Source organism: Cydia fagiglandana, chromosome 26, assembly GCF_963556715.1.
Source record: "Cydia fagiglandana chromosome 26, ilCydFagi1.1, whole genome shotgun sequence".
NCBI lineage: Eukaryota > Metazoa > Arthropoda > Insecta > Lepidoptera > Tortricidae > Cydia > Cydia fagiglandana.
The window spans coordinates 11,407,747-11,429,957 of NC_085957.1; the positions used below are offsets into that span (position 1 = coordinate 11,407,747).

Below are 22,211 nucleotides of genomic sequence, written 5' to 3' on the forward strand. Positions count from 1 at the left end.
CCACTTAACGCATCATATGCCCTTTTACACCTAAGATGGCTGTAACCTAGATCTAGGTACTGAAATAGACGTCACATTTTACGATGACTAATATTTTTATAGCCTTAGGTTAAAGTTAGATGTATATAGGTTAGGTTAGATTAGATTATAAATTACATGTCCCCTTGTCTCGCAAGGTGATATAATGATATTTTAATAGGTATATAAATAATAGCCAAACACGGAAGGTAATTAAGCATATCACATACAAGCGGTTTCTTTCGCTCAGGTCCAATTTGGTGTAGAATTTCAAAATAGCCATGGCACCATCGCCCACACTATTAACTGTACATCGGTGGACCTTATGCCTTTTGTATGATGTGTGTAAGAAACAGTTTGCGAAAACCCATTTTTAACAAATTCCTACAGTACATACTTTCTTACAGATTTCACATTAATATGATTTCTCCCCTATTTAAATGGATCCTTCCGTGATCTCATATTTGTCTTTGTAGACATTTTAATTTTTCGTTTTATAGTATTGGAGTTTCTGGGAATTAGGGGAGAAATATTTCTTTAATAGTATGCTGATAAGCAATAATGTGTAACTCAACTCACATTAATTTTGCAATAAGATGTCAACTCAAAAAAATTACGATAAACTACAATATTAATGCGGGTATTTATAAAATATCCACATGGACACATCCATTTAGGGGAGAAACCATATTCATGTGAAATCTGTAAGAAACCTGTTTGGGAAAACATTTTTTAACAAATACCTATGATACATGGTCGTAGCCATTTAGGAGAGAAACCATAATCATGTGAAATCTGTATGAAGCAGTTTGCGAACGTTTGCAGTTTTTAGAGTTATCACTATCAGAAACAGGAAGAAAAGACCTCGGTCACAGTAATTCATTTATTCTTATTATCAGTCATCAAATGTAAATTCCAAGTATTGTGGAGTTTCATCTTCATCCGTCTGTTCGTCATCTCGTCCCTCCTCTCCCCCGCTGTTCTCCCGCTGGTGTTCGGTCCGTTCCTGCAGCAGCTGCCTCTTCCTCTTGCCGCCGCGGTGCTTGAGCCGCGTGTGCGTGTAGAGCGCGGCGCGGTACGAGAAGGCGGCGGGGCAGGCGCCGCACGCGAACGGCCGCAGCCCGTAGTGCGTCAGCTGGTGCTCCTCGAGTGACTTCTTCACCTGCACAAACAAAACACTCGGATATTTCATTTCCAATATAAGTGCGAATTACCTGTTCGCACGCGTATCGTACGTTTTACAGTACTTACGGCCCTTTAAATTTTAATTACCGCACTAGTGCGGTAAAGCAGAACCATATCTACTAAAGATTATATGTCATTGACAACATGATCTAAGGCTTTTTATTTACTAGGTAGTGCTCCCGATACTGGTTTTCTATACAAATATAGTATCGGAACTCGGAATTCCCGATTCTGGCCATACAAACTCGGTACCGGGATCGTTCCCTATTATTTTATTACCCTGGCAGCTTGGCATCGAATGTGTTAACTTGCATCTATCGCAGGCGTATGGTTTTTTAAACAGAACCTAATTAGTACTACCGTACAGAAATGACAATTCGTACAAAACCGAAGTTTGACAGCGATTCAGAGTCGAATGCAATGCTATCCCTTTCTTATTTATTTTATTTTGGTGGTAAAAAAAATACAAATTATTATCTTTTCTGTGGTCGTGCACGCAAAGGGACGTCGAGTCGCGTCAACCCTAATAATCGTTCGGAGCGATGCCGAGCCGAGTTTGGCCGAAGTCAAGAGTGTTTCCCCGCCGTGGTTACCTTGAAAGTCTTCCCGCAGAGGTCGCAGACGTGCGTGTCGCGCGGCGCGGCGGCGCGGTCGTGCGCGCGCGCCACGTGGCGCCGCAGCGACGTGAACGCCCCGAATGAGGAGTCGCAGCGCTCGCACGAGTACTTTTTCTGAAACGACCGAACCCTTCCTTATACACGGTCACGGATTATAATAATAGTTCTCACGAACGGATACTTATCTCTCAAAGAAAACGCAAAAACCTCCCGTTTTGATACCCACACACGAATACAATGGAGTGACCTTCGGCGCGCCGCTCCCCGCACCGCGCGCGCGGCTGACGCTTAGAAATGGTAAATAAATACCTACTTAAACGGCGGAGTGAAATAAAAGGAAATCTAAATCTTAAATTATACGTAATATTCCGTTTATGCGCTAGTTTTTGCGAAATACTCATTTTAAAAGGTCACATGTCCCCGCGGTAACCGCAGTGTTTCCGACGTTTTATAAACCGCGCAATGATCCCGGCGAATTATATTAGTTTTAAAACTTCGTGTAATAAAAAACCAGATAGTGATTAATATTATACAATAAAGAAAAATAATAGAGAACCCATGAATACAGGTTACGTGAATTATTAGTTAACCGGAGCATAAATGATTAGGTACTTTTTTCCGGTGTAAAGTTAACTTACTGTCGTTAAAATATACATTTAATAAAATAAATTATAAATTTGCTACCTATTTAAACTATACATACGTCGTAATAAACGCAACGAAATTCAATAGTATATACGTCCGTAGCTTGTAACTCGTAAAAATTGTGAGTGCGGCGCGCGGTGACGTGCGTGCGTGAGCGCGTGTGGCAACCACGCTTGCTTGCTTGTCTACCGGGAACGGTAACAGATTCGTAGGAATAAATACGAGCTCACGCGGAGAGTTCCATAGGCCTGGCACGGTGTTTTTGTAAAACTCCGTTAACTTCGGCGTATGGCTGAGTTGAGATATTTAATGAAAGTAAATAGAATAATTCTTGTTTCATTAAATTATTTAAATGCTGAGAAATAGCGCTCTTGTATAGTTACCAGCCCTCGGTGTATCCAGTCGACGTGGTCGCGCATCCAGTGCTTGTACCGGAACCGCTTCTTGCACACTTCACACTCGAACCTGAAACCATTACAAACATAATTAGCATTAGGTTTGCCGCTACTCCAAACTTCAAATATTTTATTACCACAAAAAAAACTTATTAACTAATACATATATGTACTTAACTAATTAATCTATCGTAACAATTATTGTGAGGAAATAGGTGTCAGTCTCAGCATGTGCTGATCCGGAGGCTCACCGCTGGTTTTCAGACCGAGCCTTTGAGTTGCGTATCGGTGACAAACAAACAAACAACAAATTCTGGTGGTGCTTGTAGGTATTGTATTTAAGCATTTGTATAGAAAACATCCATGACTCAACACAAATATCCGTGCTCATTACACAAATAAATGCCCTTTATTCGAACCCGGGACCATCGGCTTCACAGGCAGGGTGACTACCCACTAGGCCACTAGGCCAGACCGCCACAGGTCGTCAATATAAATGCTGATGGTATAATAGTAACTTGTAGAGGTCCCTGGGCGTGTGCTTGAGGGTCTGCAGGTGCGCCTTGTACTGCGCGCGGCTCGGGAACTGCACCCCGCACTCCTCGCAGTGCTGCGTCGGCTTCGGCCGAGGGATGCCCTGCAACAAGGGTAACAATAAACCTAGTTATTTAGTTTTAATGATACCATCGCCCACACAGTCCATCGGTAAACCTTATTATAAAAGGCATAAGGTATAAGGTCCACAGATGGACAATTAAGAGTGTTGCTGTAAGTGCGGAATTGACCAAAAGACATATATATATTTGCTCCTTATTCTTCTATGTCGGTCCCTCACTGCTGAGAATCGTGACTCCGCATACTAATTTTTCTTATAGTAGCTCTCCACTTCTCCCTTTCGGTTGTTTTGTGGAAAGCGTTGCTTAGTGTGATGTCCATCTGGGCGGATATTTGGTCACACCGTCTCGTTGGACTTGGTCCTCTAGGTTTGCCATTGCTCCTTATGACCCCAGAAATGCGTGGTTAAAATCTGTCTGCGTGACTCCAGCTGGCGGTGTAAGTATAGTATTTACCTTTTTTTGCGGACAGTGGTGGTAGTGGAGAACACCCGCGTTGCGGAACTGTTTGTGGCACAACTCGCACTTGACCGGATTCATCTCGGCGTGCATTCTGCAATATTACAACAAAGATAGTTTATTGGGGATAGTTTATTTTCTAAAAAGTGTTCCATAGTTGCCAGAGGCCCCGCACTGGGATACATCTGTATCGAGGTTATATTATTGTTATTAGCGATACTCTCTGTCAGAGCTCGGAACCGGTATTGAAATACCTGTTAATATCGATCCAAAACCGTTATATTAACCGCGACCCACTTTTATAGTCGGGGATCGTTCTTACCTACTAAGTGGACATTCATATAAAATCTTTCAGCTTTTATACTATGACGTAAGCCTGGTCGTCACGGGCTCATGGGCTAGACGTACGTTTCGCCCTCGAAAACCGGTGCCGTGGTAATGCGCCTTTGACTTACAGATAGAAATGCTGCCGCAGACTCCGGTTGTGGCATAGTAGCTTATCACAGATGCCGCACCGCACGCGCGCCGCCTTCTTACTCTCTCTGAAACAAGGAATCAATGTATAAATGAATATGAAATTTAAGAGAGGCGCCGCAAAATTGTAATTTAAATTTATTATTTTTGCACGTTTAAATGAAGGACAATTGCAATAAAAAAATTATACGGAAACTAGACTATACAGTGTGGAAAGATAAGTCGGGCCCTGGAGGGAAACTACCTTAAATCCTTAAGCTGGCTCATTTTACTTTTAAAGGAGACATTCCTTTATTTTTAAATAGAAACAAAACTGCATTCTAAGGTTTTCTAAAACTCGCTTGCCTCGCCCGGGACTCGAACCGACTAAAAATTCCAAAAAATAAAAACTCGCAATTTTATTGTACTAGTCGATACAGTTAATGTTAATGATAACATTTCTCCAAGAAACATTAGGTGTTACACTCGTCTGTCGTACAAAATATCCATAAAATCTAATATTTAGTGCTCAAGATTTTTTTAGACAAGCAAAATTGAAGAAAAAATAAAAATTCTTTTAATGCAGTTTTGTTTCCTTTTAAAAATAAAGGAATGTCTCCATTAAGCAAAATGAGCCAGCATAAGGATTTTAGGTAGTTTCCCTCCAGGGCTCGACTTATCTTTCCACCCTGTATTTCTGAGGGCAGACTGTTGAAATATAAAGTTCGTTTGATAGAAAAAAATTGCGAACATGTCTAATTTTCATTCAATATCAATGCTCTCCGGCGGCAGAACATTGCAGTAATACGCCCTATTGTATATCATTACCCTGCATTCCGTAGCAGTATAATTTTAGTATAATAAAATAGCTCCATGGGATTGGACCAAAGAAATTTTAATCAGAAGTATACTTTCAAAGTTATTAATATACAATTCAATGCATAATATATAAATATAGTAACCTTTTCTTTTCCTTTTCCACGGCTGCGTTTGCGTTTTCAGTTGTACAAGCTTCATTTGCTTCTTTATCTGCATTATCGCTAGCTTCTGAAGCTATGTTTCCTTGTGTTTCCGCATGTGTTTCATCTGAAGCTACATTCGCTTCTATAATTTTATTTGCTCCTTCTGAAGCTACGTTAACTTCTTTGACTGCATTTGCGCTAGCTTTTAAAGCTGCTTTAGCTTGTTTAGCCGCGTACGCTCTAGCTATTATACCCACTTTTGCTGCTTTGGGTTCTTTTGTTGCTCTGTGTGCTTGTTTTAAAATTGCAGGCTTAACTTTATTTTCAATGGACTGGGAAAGGAACAAATAATTATTTATTTATTTGTTTATTAGGATCACCAACAGAAGATACAATTTACATACTAAATATAAGTAACATACTAAGAGGGCACATTTATTATTTTTATAATAAAAAACAGTAGGCAATACACAATTTACATTTACATAAAAATCTATTTACATTTATTTTGTCAATTTCATTATTTGGAAGCAAGTATCGGAAAAATATTTGTTCATCTTGTAAAAACACATTTTAATAAATACTCACCTTATAAACGTGATTAGTTTGCAGGGTGCTCCTGATTGGCGTGTGAACCGCAATGTTCTGTACTCCGGGGACACCTTCTGTTTTCATCTCTGAGTCGCACTGCTCGGATCGACTCAGGGAAGCGTTATCAAATTCAGATTCAGAGTCAAATTCAACATACTCTGATTTCAACTCTATTTCAGGTTCAAATACCGTCTCGTATTCATGTTGAAGTTCAAGCTTGAGATCCACGTCTAAGCAGGGCTGCTCCGGTGTCGCCGGGGGCTCCGACTTAATAGACATGTCCTGTGAGTCCTTTGAATCATGTAATTGAGTCTGTAAAATTACATAATCTGATTACTGAAGTAATTGATTACGGAGGACTTGCACTTGTACTTAGATAAGTTCAATTCCAGAGGACCTACCGTGAATACCAAAGTTTGCAAATTGCGGGCAACTTTCTCTTTTATTGTAATTAAGGCGTAATTAGAGTGACAGAGAAAGATACATGTTAGAAAATATAATATTATATTACTTTACACCAACGTTTTACACACATTATGGACTTTGTTCGAAATAAATTATTTTTACCTTAGATATAAATTTAAACTGGATAAATATCTGCCTCGGGCGAGACTTGAACTCGCGACACTAAATCACTAGCCCATGCTCATGTCAGTTGAGCTACCGAGACTTCACCCGAGGACAGCGAATACTCTGCCACATCAGTAGGTAGAGTGACTGCTATTATAGACTTGATAGTTATTGGCCACTCTTAACAATAAGGCTTCAATAGGCTTGTTTCTTTCTGATTTGTTAGTGGCCAACCCTAGCTAGATGTAGATAGTAGACTCAAAAAATATTTCATACAAGAGAGAGAGAGAGAGAGAGAGCTAATAGCAAAAACTCACGTGTATGGATGGTTCTTCCATTTCCGGTTCTTTTATAACTGTCTCCACAACAGATATTGGATTGACAAGCTGAAACAAGTAGCAAGTAAGTAATACAGTACAGTCAATCAGATGATGACAAGTAAAATTACAATGAAATTTATGAAGACAATTATAACTAAGTAAAATTAAATAAAATGGGGCATAATCTAAGAAAAGGGAGGGTGTGGGGTTTACGCCACACAGCGTCGCGCGGCATTGTATTTATATTGGAGCATCGATAATAATAGCGTAAGCGCTATCGACAATAAGGTCCCTTTTCATAGATAACGTCACGAATGAAGTTTTAACTTACTAGTTTCCGGCCATCTTCCATTTGTATTAGTGTTTTTATTTTCTGATCCTGTTCCGTTGCATTGTTCGCTTTAGATAGCACAGACTTGAGTACGGAGAGGCCGTACACCGCCATCTTCTGGAACTGCTGTACGGACTGCAGCTTCTGCTGACAATCCGCGCACACCAAGATTTCACAAGCTCTAAGGTCAGCCTGAAAATCACATTCATTATATGTTACCATTTCCCATTCTTTGTATACCGTTCTAGGGCTAGAATGGGCGATCTGCTCCTTTGCGCCCTTCAAGGCTGCGGGCCCTGACGGAGTCCTGCCGGCACTACTGCAGAAAGGATATAGATACATAAAAGAGGACTTAGTGGAATTATACAGGGCAAGTATTGCACTAAAATACATTCCAAGGGTGTGGAGAGAGGTGAGGGCGGTTTTCCTGCCGAAACCGGGTAAGAAATCATACCAAGAAGCGAAGTCATTCAGAAGCATAAGTTTGTCGTCGTTCGTACTAAAGACTTTAGAGAAAGTGATAGACAAACATATAAGAGAAAATGTGGAAAGCAGTGGAGACCCGTTACATGGGAATCAACATGCTTACATGGCAGGAAAGTCAACGGAGACAGCCCTACACAACCTAACTTTAAGGGTGGAAAGGGCACTAGAAACGAAACAGTACGCACTAGGCTGCTTCTTCGACGTTGAGGGGGCTTTTGACAAAGCAACCTTCGAGGCCGTAGAAGAAAGTCTGAAGAGAGAGGGCATCCGACCGACAATAGCGCAATGAATAGGGAGAATGCTAAAAGGTAGATCCATTACGGCGGAGCTGGGAGGAGTAACAAAGACGATTAGTCCGAGAAGAGGGTTCCCACAAGGGGGATGCCTGTCCCCCCTGATGTGGTGCCTACTTCTGGACTCAATGGTAAAAGAGCTCAACAGAGGAGGCATGTACATGCAGGCTTACTCTGATGATGGAGTGCTGCTAGTGAGAGGAATGGTTCTCACCGTGATAAGAGATATAATGATAAGAGGTCTCAGACAGGTACTGAGGTGGTGTAGAGAGAGAGGGTTGGATCTCAACCCATCGAAAACGAAACTAGTGATATTCACTAATAGAAGAATAAAGGAGATGAAACCCATAAAGATACAAGGAATAGAACTAGACATGGTGGAAGAGTTGAAATATCTGGGCGTTACTTTAGACAGTAAACTCAGGTACAAAACTCACATCAAGGAGCAGACGGCTAAAGCTATAAGAACACTGTTCCAATGCAAAAGGGCAGTAGGAAAGAACTGGGGACTGAAGCCAGGAATGATCCACTGGATCTACAAGGCGATAATACTACCCGGGGTGCTATATGGAGCAGTGACATGGTGGCATAGAGCACATATCAAAGAAAACCAAAGAGAGCTAACCAAAGTCCAGAGATTAGCGTGCCTCATGATGACGGGGGCTATGAGAACAACCCCGACACATGCAATGGAGGTAATGCTAGGCTTGAAGCCACTCTGGATTGAGGTGGAGAAAAGAGCCACGGAACAGTGGTATAGAATGAAAGCATGCAAGGAATGGAGAGGAAGCTGCGTGGACAAGAGACACGCGCTAATACAAAGAGAGGCACTATCAAAACTTGAAATGTTGATGGCTAATAATGACCTTATAAAGAGGCAGGAGATTTTTGACAAGAAATATAGAATACACATAGGAGAAAGAGACAACTGGAAGGTGGAAGTCGGACACCCGACGACCATCTGCTTTACGGATGGCTCAAGAAGAAGCTCGACGAAACTAGCAGGAGCGGGCATAGTGATTCCCAAACTGGGAGAGAAAGTATCAGTACCACTAGGTAGATATGCAAGCGTGTTCCAAGCCGAGGTATGTGCTATAACACGCTGCGCAAGCATAATCAAAAAGAGCGCAAAACAAGAGGGAGCTGTTGTAATATACACAGACAGCCAGGCAGCACTAAAGGCACTAAAGAAAATATCAGTTACCTCCTCGCTCGTGAGAGAATGCCGAGAGGAGCTCAACTTCATAGGCAAGCAAAGAAGTGTCACGGTGGCATGGGTACCAGGACACCAGGGAGTAACGGGAAACGAGAAAGCAGACGAGCTGGCGAGGATAGGGGCGGAGACGGAATACATAGGTCCGGAACCGGCTCTGCCTATGTCAGCTGATGTCACGAAGGGAGTCATAGAGAAGGTAAAAGAGATGGAAGCACAGAGAGAATGGGAAGAAGAGACTGGATGCAGACAGTCGAAGATGATGATCAAAGGTATAGACCACAGGAGAACCAGGTATCTTTTGAAACTAGGTAAGAGCAGTCTGAGACTACTGACAGGTATCATTACAGGTCACAATACTCTCAACAGACACCTTAAGATAATGGAAATTAGTAGAGATGCCTCCTGTCCACATTGTGGTAAGGAGGAGACCAGCTTACACTTACTAGCAGAATGTACTATGTACGCGGCACCGCGATATAATACATTCGGTAGAGACACACTAGAAGAAAACGAACTAAAGGACGTCGAACTCAAAGATGTCCTTCTGTTCTGCAGGAAAACAAGAAGATTTGAGGAGAATAGTGTGGGAATGCCGCCGGGACAGTAACCTGCAGCTCCAACTCCAGGGAACCGGGCTAAATGAACGCGACAAGCGATCGATAGCCCGCCTGCTTCCGGCCGGGCGTCCCTACACTACATCTACATCTACATACCGTTCTAGGCCATTTTCTCTTTTGCCCATTATCTGAAAACGCCTCTATAGTCAATGTCATCAACACACTATAAGTACAACAGCAAATAATTTACATATTGTCTCAATTCAATACTTCCAGTCAATTAACACATACAACATCAATAATATTAATGACATTTGATTTTAGTCGCTCTTTTGATATTTATCTTTTACATTGTAAAATCGTAGTTCTGTTAGTAAGGGCATCCGCTAGCTGGCGCAGTGCAAGAAGCGGGTGAACGGGTTAACGAAAAATAGTATGTGCGACGCTATCGCGAACACCAAGTTCACAAATTCTCTTTTACTTTGCTTTTACTCCAATTGTCGAACTTCGGTGTTCGCGGTAGGTCCTCTGTCGCGGACGCCCTAAGGGCCCCCCCCACATCTAGCGTCTTTCGAGCGTCGGCGTCTGGTCAGCGCTATGGAAAATGACGTCGCTGCGCAGTTGCGTCGACGTTGCGTCGAGCAGCGGCCATGGAGTTGTAGAAGCCGACGCTCGAAAGACGCTAGATGTGGGGGGGCCCTAAAACATGAGAAACATACCATGGTAATAGCTGGAGATACAATAGCATCGAGTAGCCGCCTGTGCTCCGTGCCCAGCGGCGTCAGCGGCGGCCTGCGGAGTGTGCATATCACACAAATGCACGTCATCTTGCATATGAATTGCCGTGAACTGAGATATGTTATTAATGTTTTAAACCAACAAGAAATCCGCTTCAAGAAAAACTGAAAGCGAATACGATGAGAAGAAAATCCCAAGAGAAATAGCACAACGAGCTACGAGAGCTGTCATCACACTGACTGACAGTGAAGTGACATGGAAGTGACAGTCTGACAGACAAGACAAAGACCAAGGATGGTCCGGATCATAGAAGTAGCATCCCAGGCTGACGCAACTAGGAACAAAAAAAGGTTTTGTATGGGCTTTAGTGACCTAGCCATAGCCAAAAAACCGGGCAAGTGCGAGTCGGACTCGCGCACGAAGGGTTCTGTACCATAATGCAAAAAAAAAAACAAAAAAAAGCAAAAAAAAAAACCGGGCAAGTGCGAGTCGGACTCGCGCACGAAGGGTTCCGTACCATAATGCAAAAAAAAAAACGGTCACCCATCCAAGTACTGACCACTCCCGACGTTGCTTAACTTTGGTCAAAAATCACGTTTGTTGTATGGGAGGCCCATTGAAATTGTAGATGTGGAAGGTAGAGTTGTGCTAGGCGTGGTAAGCGGGTGCAGATGCAGGAGCAAATAATAGGCACCAAACGTTCGTTTTCGCACACCGATTTATTCTCTGTAACGGCACACAATACACATCTATATAAAATAGAAGGAGTAAGAACGAAAGCCAAACAATTATTCAGAAATACAAATTTAACGGGAAAAGCAACTTAGTGTGACAGCCACGATAACAACGTTCGTCTCTAAGGGCTCACTGCGCCTGCGGGAGGCGGGCACAATACATCGCTGTCAGCGCTGTAGCCGAGGGCCGATCGTTAGACCGTCCAGCGCGGCGCGCAGCGCTTACAGCTGCTCTAGGATTAGTTACACAGAACAGAGCTCATACATATGAAAATTATCTAATAATAAAATCGGTCGCTCTGTCCGCGAGTGATTAAAATATATTTGGGACTTACATCATAACTATACATTCATCCCTACAAAATCTTTATTTTATTCTGTTTTTAGTATTTTTTGTTATAGCAGCAACAGAAATACATCATCTGTGAAAATTTCAACTGTCTATCTATCACGGTTCGTGAGATACAGCCTGGTAACAGACGGACGGACAGACGGACGGACGGACGGACAGCGAAGTCTTAGTAATAGGGTCCCGTTTTACCCTTTGGGTACGGAACCCTAAAAATGGTCACCCATCCAAGTACTGACCACTCCCGACGTTGCTTAACTTTGGTCAAAAATCACGTTTGTTGTATGGGAGCCCCATTTAAAACATTATTTTATTCTGCTTTTAGTATTTGTTGTTATAGCGGCAACAGAAATACATCATCTGTGAAAATTTCAACTGTCTAGCTATCACGGTTCGTGAGATACAGCCTGGTGACAGACGGACGGACAGACGGACGGACGGACGGACAGCGAAGTCTTAGTAATAGGGTCCCGTTTTACCCTTTGGGTACGGAACCCTAAAAAACAAAATAAACCGTCAGTGCTTTTCATCTGTCATGTCAACTGTCAGCCACATTGCTTTGTTGCTTGTCATGGCGGTTCGTAGGTTTTACTTACGTATTTCTTGCAATTTCTTTTTTGAAAGCCTTCGTTATTTTCCAAAACAGTCAAACGTGATAAGAACATACAGTGAGTCAATAGATTTTGTTTAAATGCCACCGAAAATTAAGTTGTTTCAGTGCGAAATATGTGGCAATTGGTACACTCGCGAAAATCGCATAAAAGGAAGTTTGTGGCGAAATATCCATTAGATGATGACCGGTAAGTATTGCTTTAGATACTTTTAGCCTTATTTTGGTGTAGCGGGCTATAAACACATGGAAAATTAGATATTTCATATCCACTTTCATTGTGAACTAGGGATGTACTACAAGTATAAGATACGAAGTATCGATATCGACTGCAGCCAAATTTTTTGTCAATGTAAATAGTAAATAAAATAAAATGAGTGAATTTCCTGGTAACTTGCATACAACATGACTATAATTATTTTTCCGAATATTTTTAGTCGAAAATTATCTATCATCTGTGCATTCATGGAATGGACATTATGTTATATATTTTTGGAATCTAGTAATAGGGGATATTACTGCAATGTTCTGCCGCCAGAGTGCAGCACTACCGACTCTAGTAAATTCATAGACTAACATATACATACTCTGCCTTAAACTGTTTTTTGACAAGTTTTCACAGACAATAAATTATGACATTGATGCATCAAGGCGGTTTGTTAACCAGGAACTACCGGTAAATGCGAAAATCGAAATTTAGTTCTTCTTCCTCGCGTTATCCCGGCATTTCGCCACGGCTCATGAGAGCCTGGGGTCCGCTTGACAACTAATCCCATGATTTGACGTAGGCACTAATTTTTACGAAAGCGACTGCCATCTGACCTTCCAACCCAGAGGGTAAACTAGGCCTTATTGGGATTAGTCCGGTTTCCTCACGATGTTTTCCTTCACCGAAAAGCGACTGGTAAATATCAAATGATATTTCGTACATAAGTTCCGAAAAACTCATTGGTACGAGCCGGGGTTTGAACCCGCGACCTCCAGATTGCAAGTCGCACGCTCTTACCGTTAGGCCACCAGCGCTTCTCGAAATCGAAATTTAGTTATCTGCCTTTTATCTTATCGCTCGAATATGCAAGAGAAAGAGAGGTTGATCAGGATAAATCAATTGTCAAGATCTTAGGACTATCTTATGATCCCCGCGAAGATGCATATAACGAAATTTCGATTTTCTTGTTTCGCGGTAGACCCCCAGATTGTGACAGAGTCCACTCAAAGAACACTATATATAACATACGGTTTAAATATGGACTCGATTCTAACCTGATTTCGAGAACGAAATTTGTTGACAGGGGCCCATGTTTCAACCCTCCCTAATTTATCGATATCGATAAAATACGCAAGCGTCTAGCATACTACACTATTTAAGTCTCTTATATTGGTACTATTGCTCTTTGACAGTTGTTTGTCATACATGTTGGTAATGATTGGATAACCAAACGACACAGACTAATCAAATCACTAGTATGGAAGTCCCGTCTCTTAAAACGTAGTGATTACTATACTATATTCTCTTTGTTGCACACTTGCGCTGCACTGCACGTCCTATTTTTTATTGTGGTTCTTAATTGTAGCGTGGTTATTTGTTATTTTATTAATCGCTGTTGAGATCGATTAAGGCTTGGCCACACACAGAGCGCGACGCAGCGCCGCGTGATGCCGACGCGAAGCCTGGTCAAACAGGGCGCGCGCCGATCGCGCCGGCCTCACGCTCTCAACACGCCCTCAAGGCGCGCGTGAACGCGGCGCGGCCGCGCGGGAACGCGGCGCACCGCTCGCTGCCTAACGTCCGATCCTACTGATGTGACCTTGCGCGACGCGGCGGGCCGCCGCGTTCGCTCGGCGCAGCGCTGCGCACGCGCCGCGCGGACGCAAGGGGCCGCGCGGCGCAGGGCGCGACAGAAGCGGGGCGTGATACCGGCGGGACGCAGTCTGTTTGACGTCGGTAACCTGTTAGCATGTGCCGCGGTCGCGCGGCGTGGACGCGGCGCGGACGCGGCGCTGCGTCGCGCTCTGTATGTGGCCAAGCCTTTAAAGAAGAGTCTTTTGGTGTAGTTTTTTGAGCAATAATTGTTTGTTAGAACACTCGTGGCTTGGTGCGGGATGGAGGCGAGCGCGGGCGGCGGCGGCGGCGGCGGCGGCGGCGCGGCGCGCGTCCAGCAGGAGCCCGGGCCCGGGGGAGCTGCTGAGTCTGCTGACCGTGGTGAGCTTACTATTTTACTTACATTTACGATACGGGAGTTACCTCAGAATGCAAAAAATATGATACTTACAGTAGCGGCCAATAATTATATCACCTTTGTGTTTTTTTTTGTATGAACATACAATAATATAATAGGTTCGTATGTTTTACTGCATATTTTTTCATAATAATTTATTTGCAAGAAACGGAGTTTCTAGTAATGTGTACAATGATGAATACGTAATGAATACAGCATAATTATTACAAAACATCTATAAAACAAGTGGTTCTGTGAGCTGTTAGCCCTCCCGAGCCTAGCTTAAACCTTTATGATAAAAACCATTACATTCTAATTGTTCGCACAAAGGACTAGACTACCTAAAGTAGTGAGGTGGAAATGACTATAAAAAAAGTTGTACGTATAAACCCGGAGGTGATATATTAGTTGGTTGGTACTGGGTGGTGGGATGACGTATGCGGCTGGTGACAGGCCACAGCCGACTAGACCGGGACAAACCTCCACGCTACATCAACTTGCACTCAGAGTATTTGGATATTGTTTATGCAAATACACAGAGATTAAAATTACTACTGAGTATTTCACCACCAATAAAATTAAATACAGTAAAAGATATTGGTAAACATTATCCCCCTTATTCATAAACGCATCATTTAAAAGTGTGAGCCAGCAGGCACCGGCCCACTTTACCCAAGCCTGTTGCTGCCATAGCTGTTATACGTAAACTATACTTTACCTGTTTTGCTTGAAACACAGTTTATCAATACATATTTTGATTTATATTTCAAACTAATACTAAAACAAAAACCCTGTTTTCAAGATGAGATTACCCTTGTTCTTGGTGCTCCTGCAGGTGCTCCACGTCATAGCATCTCGTTGATTATACATATATTGCATTATGTTTTAGTAACTGTGAAGGAGGAAGCAGAACTCGTGGATGAGGAGGCGCGTGTGAAGGAGGAGTGCTGGGACAGCACAGACGGGTGCGGCGTGAGCGAGGCAGCCATGCTGGCCGGCCTGTACGACGAGCACGTGGTCAAGGACGAGCTCGTGCTGGGGCCGGAGCGCCCGCACCGACCCACAGTCGGTAAAGTCATTTTGACGTGAAACGTAGGTAAACGTCTTTAAAAACCCGTAGAGGGGCTCGGATCAAAAACCGATGTAACGAAAAAGTGTTATGGCGCGGCGGCTTATATCTCCGGAACTATAATACCTATAAACATAGTTTTGATACAGATGTGTAGAAGAAAGTAGCCATTACTCGGAACAGCACGTGCCGCTGACATAGATGGCGCTGATTCTGCGCTAGACACGACGTATTCGGAGCAAAAATGACCCCTATTTTCAGTGTTCATTTAGTAATGACTCATCAGCCCATTAACCGATTTCGGTAAAATTCATGTCATTTGATAGATCTTACTTTATTTTAATGAAATATGAGTAAAATAAAGTACGTGGAATTATAATAAGCTGTTAAAAAATAAAAATGTGACAGTTTTTACAGAATTTTTATCACTGCTCTTGTTTGAGGCCACCGTGTGCGAAAAATAGGGCGCAAAACTGACAAAATATACCTGAAATAGTAAGATAAAGCAATTACGGTTCTTTTAATACCACATTCACCATAGTAATACATGCTTATCTCCTCAAATAATGCATTAGCATCTATGGCGGCGCGACGGCGCGAGTTACTTTGATAGAACACATATAACGTATGACGGCTGCTTGACAATACCGAGTTCCTAATGCTAGTAAGTATATAGTAATCTTAGTTAGGTACTTTCTGATGTAATGCGTAAAACATAATTTAGAAAAGGTCACTTCTGTGGACAATAGGTACTATAAAAGGTAACGACTCTGGTTCATATATATCCCGTTTTTCTCATTTGAGTCTCAAGTCATCATCATCATTGGCCTTTACGTCTATTGCAGACGATTTATGGTGTAACATACATTACACCGCCTGGGACGGAATTAAGGAAACGCAGGGATGCCCAGCACCTGCATTACCCTCTCGGCTTCACTGTCTTATGCCACAGGAAAGGCGAGCCAATACGTGTGGAGACAGGTCAGCTGCAGGAATCTGCCGCATATTTCAGGTTGGACCCTACTCGCGCCTTACGGAAACTCCATTCCGGGTTTTATTTTGGAGTATCCTTCTCCTAGATGGATTGCAAAACAATGCTAAGAGGACCATCTCCCCTGTGACGAAATAGCTTCTTACTTCGTTTGTGGACTTAGTCGCCTCGTACGACACCCTATCCTATGTGAAGGTTGGCGCTATTCTAAAGCCGGCCACCACACGGCAGAGTCTCAAGTATTGAATGAAATATTCTGCCTGTAAAGGTGCTGCGTAAAAAAATGCTTTTAGATTCCCTTAAATGCGATGGCTACAGGAAAGACACGAACGAGTTTGCTATAAAACGTGTATTACCCGTATAAATAAATATCTATTCTCGTAATTTTGGTGTGTTATTTACAAAAAACCGGGCAAGTGCGAGTCGGACTCGCGCACGAAGGGTTCCGTACCATAATGCAAAAAAAAAACAAAAAAAAAAGCAAAAAAAATACGGTCACCCATCCAAGTACTGACCACTCCCGACGTTGCTTAACTTTGGTCAAAAATCACGTTTGTTGTATGGGAGCCCCATTTAAATCTTTATTTTATTCTGTTTTTAGTATTTGTTGTTATAGCGGCAACAGAAATACATCATCTGTGAAAATTTCAACTGTGTAGCTATCACGGTTAGTGTGATACAGCCTGGTGACAGACGGACGGACGGACGGACGGACAGCGAAGTCTTAGTAATAGGGTCCCGTTTTACCCTTTGGGTACGGAACCCTAAAAATTGTACCTAATCGTTACATTCATTACTCCAAAATGAATTGATCATTTAATTATTTAAATAGGTGTGACGCTGTAATTAATTATTTTAAAATTACCCATCAAATGCTGCATTCAAGTTCATCTAGATACAGTGAATCATTTATGACCCCAAATAATCTTTACAGATAAAATTTAGATATTATCCAAAATTATTATAATACATCACGCATTCGCGAGATGTGCGACTTCGGTATTCAAACACAAAGCAATAGTACAAGAGTCTAACTAAATGCGACGGTCGAAGGCTGCGCTCTACGTAAGGCCGAAGGCAAGAAGCGTCCAGGATGTCAGGGCTTTAACACAGAATAATATTACAAGTGTCTAAATGCGAAGCCCGAAGGCCGAGCTCCGCGTAGGGCCGAAGGCCCGAAGCGTCCCGTCTGTCAGTTCTGTGTTTAACCACTGACATCCTGGACGCTTCGGCCTTCGCATTTAGACACTTGTACTATTGTTCTGTGTTATAGCACTTAAATCCTGGACGCTTCGGGCCTTCGGCCCTACGCGGAGCTCGGCCTTCGGCTTTCGCATTTAGACACTTGTACTATTGTTCTGTGTTAAAGCACTTAAATCCTGGACGCTTCGGGCCTTCGGCCCTACGCGGAGCTCGGCCTTCGGCCTTCGCATTTAGACACTTGTATTATTGTTCTGTGCTAAAACACTGATGTCCTGGACGCTTCGGGCCTTCGGCCCTACGCGGAGCTCGGCCTTCGGCCTTCGCATTTAGACACATGTACTATTGTTCTGTGTTAAAGCACTAACATTCTGGACGCTTCGGGCCTTCGGCCCTACGCGGAGCTCGGCCTTCGGCCTTCGCATTTAGACACTTTTACTATTTTTCTGTGCTAAAGCACTGACATCTTGGACGCTTCGAGCCTTCGGCCCTACGCGGAGCTCGGCCTACGGCCTTCGCATTTAGACACTTGTATTATTGTTCTGTGCTAAAACACTGATGTCCTGGACGCTTCGGGCCTTCGGCCCTACGCGGAGCTCGGCCTTCGGCCTTCGCATTTAGACACTTGTACTATTGTTTTGTGTTATAGTACTTAAATCCTGGACGCTTCGGGCTTTCGGCCCTACGCGGAGCTCGGCCTTCGCATTTAGACACTTGTACTATTGTTCTGTGTTAAAGCACTAACATTCTGGACGCTTCGGGCCTTCGGCCCTACGCGGAGCTCGCCCTTCGGCCTTCGCATTTAGACACTTTTACTATTTTTCTGTGCTAAAGCACTGACATCTTGGACGCTTCGGGCCTTCGGCCCTACGCGGAGCTCGGCCTTCGGCCTTCGCATTTAGATACTTTTACTATTGTTCTGTGTTATAGCACTAAAATCCTGGACGCTTCGGGCCTTCGGCCCTACGCGGAGCTCGGCCTTCGGCCTTCGCATTTAGACACTTGTATTATTGTTCTGTGCTAAAACACTGATGTCCTGGACGCTTCGGGCCTTCGGCCCTACGCGGAGCTCGGCCTTCGGCCTTCGCATTTAGACACTTGTACTATTGTTTTGTGTTATAGTACTTAAATCCTGGACGCTTCGGGCCTTCGGCCCTACGCGGAGCTCGGCCTTCGGCCTTCGCATTTAGACACTTGTACTATTGTTCTGTGTTAAAGCACTAACATTCTGGACGCTTCGGGCCTTCGGCCCTACGCGGAGCTCGGCCTTCGGCCTTCGCATTTAGACACTTTTACTATTTTTCTGTGCTAAAGCACTGACATCTTGGACGCTTCGGGCCTACGGCCCTACGCGGAGCTCGGCCTTCGGCCTTCGCATTTAGACACTTTTACTATTGTTCTGTGTTATAGCACTTAAATCCTGGACGCGGAGCTCGGCTTTCGCATTTAGAAACTTGTACTATTGTTCTGTGTTAAAGCACTAACATTCTGGACGCTTCGGGCCTTCGGCCCTACGCGGAGCTCGGCCTTCGGCCTTCGCATTTAGACACTTGTACTATTGTTCTGTGTTATAGCACTTAAATCCTGGACGCTTCGGGCCTTCGACCCTACGCGGAGCTCGGCCTTCGCATTTAGACACTTTTACTATTGTTCTATGTTAAAGCACTTAAATCCTGGACGCTTCGGGCCTTCGGCCCTACGCGGAGCTCGGTCTTCGGCCTTCGCATTGGCGGTCCACACCACGTTTCACGTCAGCCATAGCGGCTGTGTCCCTGATACAGCCTCTCTCATTTTTTTTTATTTAACACATTCAGTGCCAGCGCGAGCTACGCGCTACGAGCGTAGCCGATAACATGGGAAAAACCGTATGTAGCGAAAAGCGCCTACGAACAGTGAACTCCCCTAGGGAGTCGCTGGCAGTTAATGTGTTAAGCCTGTGACACACAGCCATACATACACACGCACACAAATAAACACACACCTACTGTCTCATTGCAGCAGACTACCACTGCATATATACCATAAATTTACTGACAATTTTTGTACAAGTAGCTTTGTGTTGAATGTACAATGTAATTACTTACTAAAATATTTCCACTCCATTAAAATGTTCCAACAATGCAATTATTTAATCGGGGTTTGGCTTAAAAGGCTATCATACATGATTGTTATCTGACTTATCACTCCACCCTAGATTGTACAACACTAGCATAAAACAACCCTCTCTAAAGCGATTAAGTATTATTTGGTTGTGTTGCAGCGTCCGCTCTCGCCTCCTCCGCCGTGGGGTCCGGCCCCGAGGGGCGCCCCAACGTCATCACCATCTACCACTGTCACCGCTGCGGCAAGCGGTACAGGAGCAGGCCGGCGCAGGAGGAGCAACCAGTGTGCAACTCACGCACTGACGAGACGACACACACTCGTGACGACCTCTTTAAATGTAACTACTGCGATTACAAGTGCAAAGAGAAAACACTCCTACAGCCTCACCAGATGACACACACCGATGACAAGCCTTTTATATGTAAACACTGTGTCTTCAAGGGCTACGCGGTATCAAATCACACGGAGGTCAAGCCCGTTCACTGCAGTGACTGTGACTACAAGTGCAAAATACCAGCAGAACTACGACGTCATCAAATGACACACACAGGTGAAAAGCCTTTTCAGTGTAGCTACTGTGAGTACAGGTGCCGTCACAGAGGACACTTACGATCTCACGAGATGATACACACCGGTGAAAAACCCTATAAATGTAAATACTGTGATTACAAGTGCACGAAGACAACTGATTTACGGAGACACGTGATGAAACACACCGGGGAAAAGCCTTTCCGCTGTAGCCACTGCGACTCCAAGTTGACAAGCAAACGAAATCTACGACGTCATCAATTGATACACACGGAAGAAAAAAAAAAGGAAATCTTCCAGTGTAGGCACTGTGATTACAGGTGCCGTCACAGAGGGCACTTCCGATTACACGAGATGAAACACACCGGTGACGAACCCTTGAAGTGTAACTACTGTGATTACAAGTGCACGACGACAACTGATCTACGAATACACGAGTTGCAACACACCGGGGAAGAGCGTCTCGAGCGAGGCGTACACCGAGACGCCTATTGAGAGTGTGGCGGCGCCGGCATGTTGTAGTTGTAGAGGAGCTCGGTGCGCGCGCGCCGCCGCACCCGCTCACATATGCTGATCAATTGTTGTATGTAGTTTCTTCCTTCCTGTCTTCTATATTTCTAACGCATATTTTCGTGTGTATTCACATTATTTTCCATGTTCTGGTGTTTGATCTCCAGACTCCGATGTAGTCCTGTATTTAAAAATAAAGTAGAAGCAAAAAGAAAGTATGTAAATAATTAACATATTTAATTAAATGCGTAGCAATAGTAAGAATAAATTATTGTTTTATTTATGATAGGGACAGTGGGTGACCGCTTCTCCATAATTATAAACGTAGCGTACTCCCCATTTTCCTCTCTGAATATTGTCATTAGGGGTCATCCATTAATTACATCACACGTTTAGGGGGAGGGAGGGGGTCAAGAAAATGTGACATATTGTGACATGGGGGAGGGGGGAGACACAAACTATGTGACGTCACTTTAACTTCATCAGTAACCGTAAATTCATTTAAAGTATTTTATTCGCTATACATTTAAATAACAAGTTTTTAAAACGATAATCGTTTTTATTCGTTTAATTTTCTTTCCTAAGCAGTTTTGGGTTATAAAATTACTAATATTTATATCGTGAAAAATATTTTGATAAAATATTAATAATACTTAGGTACTTACTTTATTCGATTTGGCGATTTCGTAGAAAAAATGTGACGTCACACTAGGGGGGAGGGGTTTGCCAAATGTGACCAAGTGTGACAAGGAGGGGGGAGGGGTCAAAAAACCTAGAAATTGTGACGTGTGACGTAATTAAGAGCGCTATTACATTTCGGGGTTGAGCGAGTTTAGGTATTTTACGCGCTGCGGCAGGCCGTGCGAGCTCAGTATTCCGATCCCTTCTACCACACTCGCACTACAATGATGGATTAAACATTCTTGATCCTTCGCGAAGCATATTGAAATCAACCATAACAACACTAACTGTACTTAACTTTTAAAGTCCTAAAACTGTTATTTGGTAAGTACGAAAATATTAAATGCAGTGCAAATGTACATAGGGGCTGTTCATAAATTACGTCATCTATTTTTGACGATTTTTGACCGGGGCCCCACCCCTTAAATCATCCAAAAATCATGCTTCGGATGACTCTGTTTCCTCCTACGTCATGCTACCATCATCCGATGTCCACACCCCCCCCCCTCCTTCCATTTGAAACGACGTAATTTATGAATAGCCCCATACTCGTACTTATGAAGGTATATTACTCGAAAGAAATTATAGGTACTCGCTTATTTACATGTTTCGTCATTGCATTTGGTACCTATAGGTTGTAAAGTTTGTATCAACGAGGGTTTAAAAACGAACTGGTATGACCACCACCTTAATCATCATCATTATCATCAGATCCTCAGATCTGATGATAATGGTGATGATTAAGGTGGTCACGGATACCAATCAAC

General features: G+C 43.3%; 2 protein-coding genes across 2 annotated transcripts; one reads left to right on the forward strand and one right to left on the reverse strand.

The window, feature by feature from the left end:
• Positions 1-913: 913 nt before the first annotated feature.
• LOC134677671 (zinc finger protein 652-like) lies at positions 914-10,625 on the reverse strand. The gene is made up of 11 exons (XM_063536133.1): positions 10,432-10,625; positions 7,161-7,352; positions 6,827-6,895; positions 5,937-6,251; positions 5,349-5,680; positions 4,389-4,475; positions 3,931-4,027; positions 3,379-3,497; positions 2,849-2,930; positions 1,797-1,934; positions 914-1,180 (listed from the first exon to the last, which is right to left on the reverse strand). The coding sequence occupies exons 1-11, from the start codon at positions 10,537-10,539 to the stop codon at positions 914-916; spliced, it is 1,806 nt and encodes a 601-aa protein (XP_063392203.1). The 5' UTR covers positions 10,540-10,625.
• A 3,621-nt stretch (positions 10,626-14,246) lies between these two features.
• LOC134677672 (gastrula zinc finger protein XlCGF52.1-like) lies at positions 14,247-20,748 on the forward strand. The gene is made up of 3 exons (XM_063536134.1): positions 14,247-14,346; positions 15,252-15,431; positions 19,883-20,748. Exons 1-3 carry the CDS (start codon positions 14,247-14,249, stop codon positions 20,746-20,748), a joined length of 1,146 nt encoding a protein of 381 aa, XP_063392204.1.
• Positions 20,749-22,211: the final 1,463 nt, after the last annotated feature.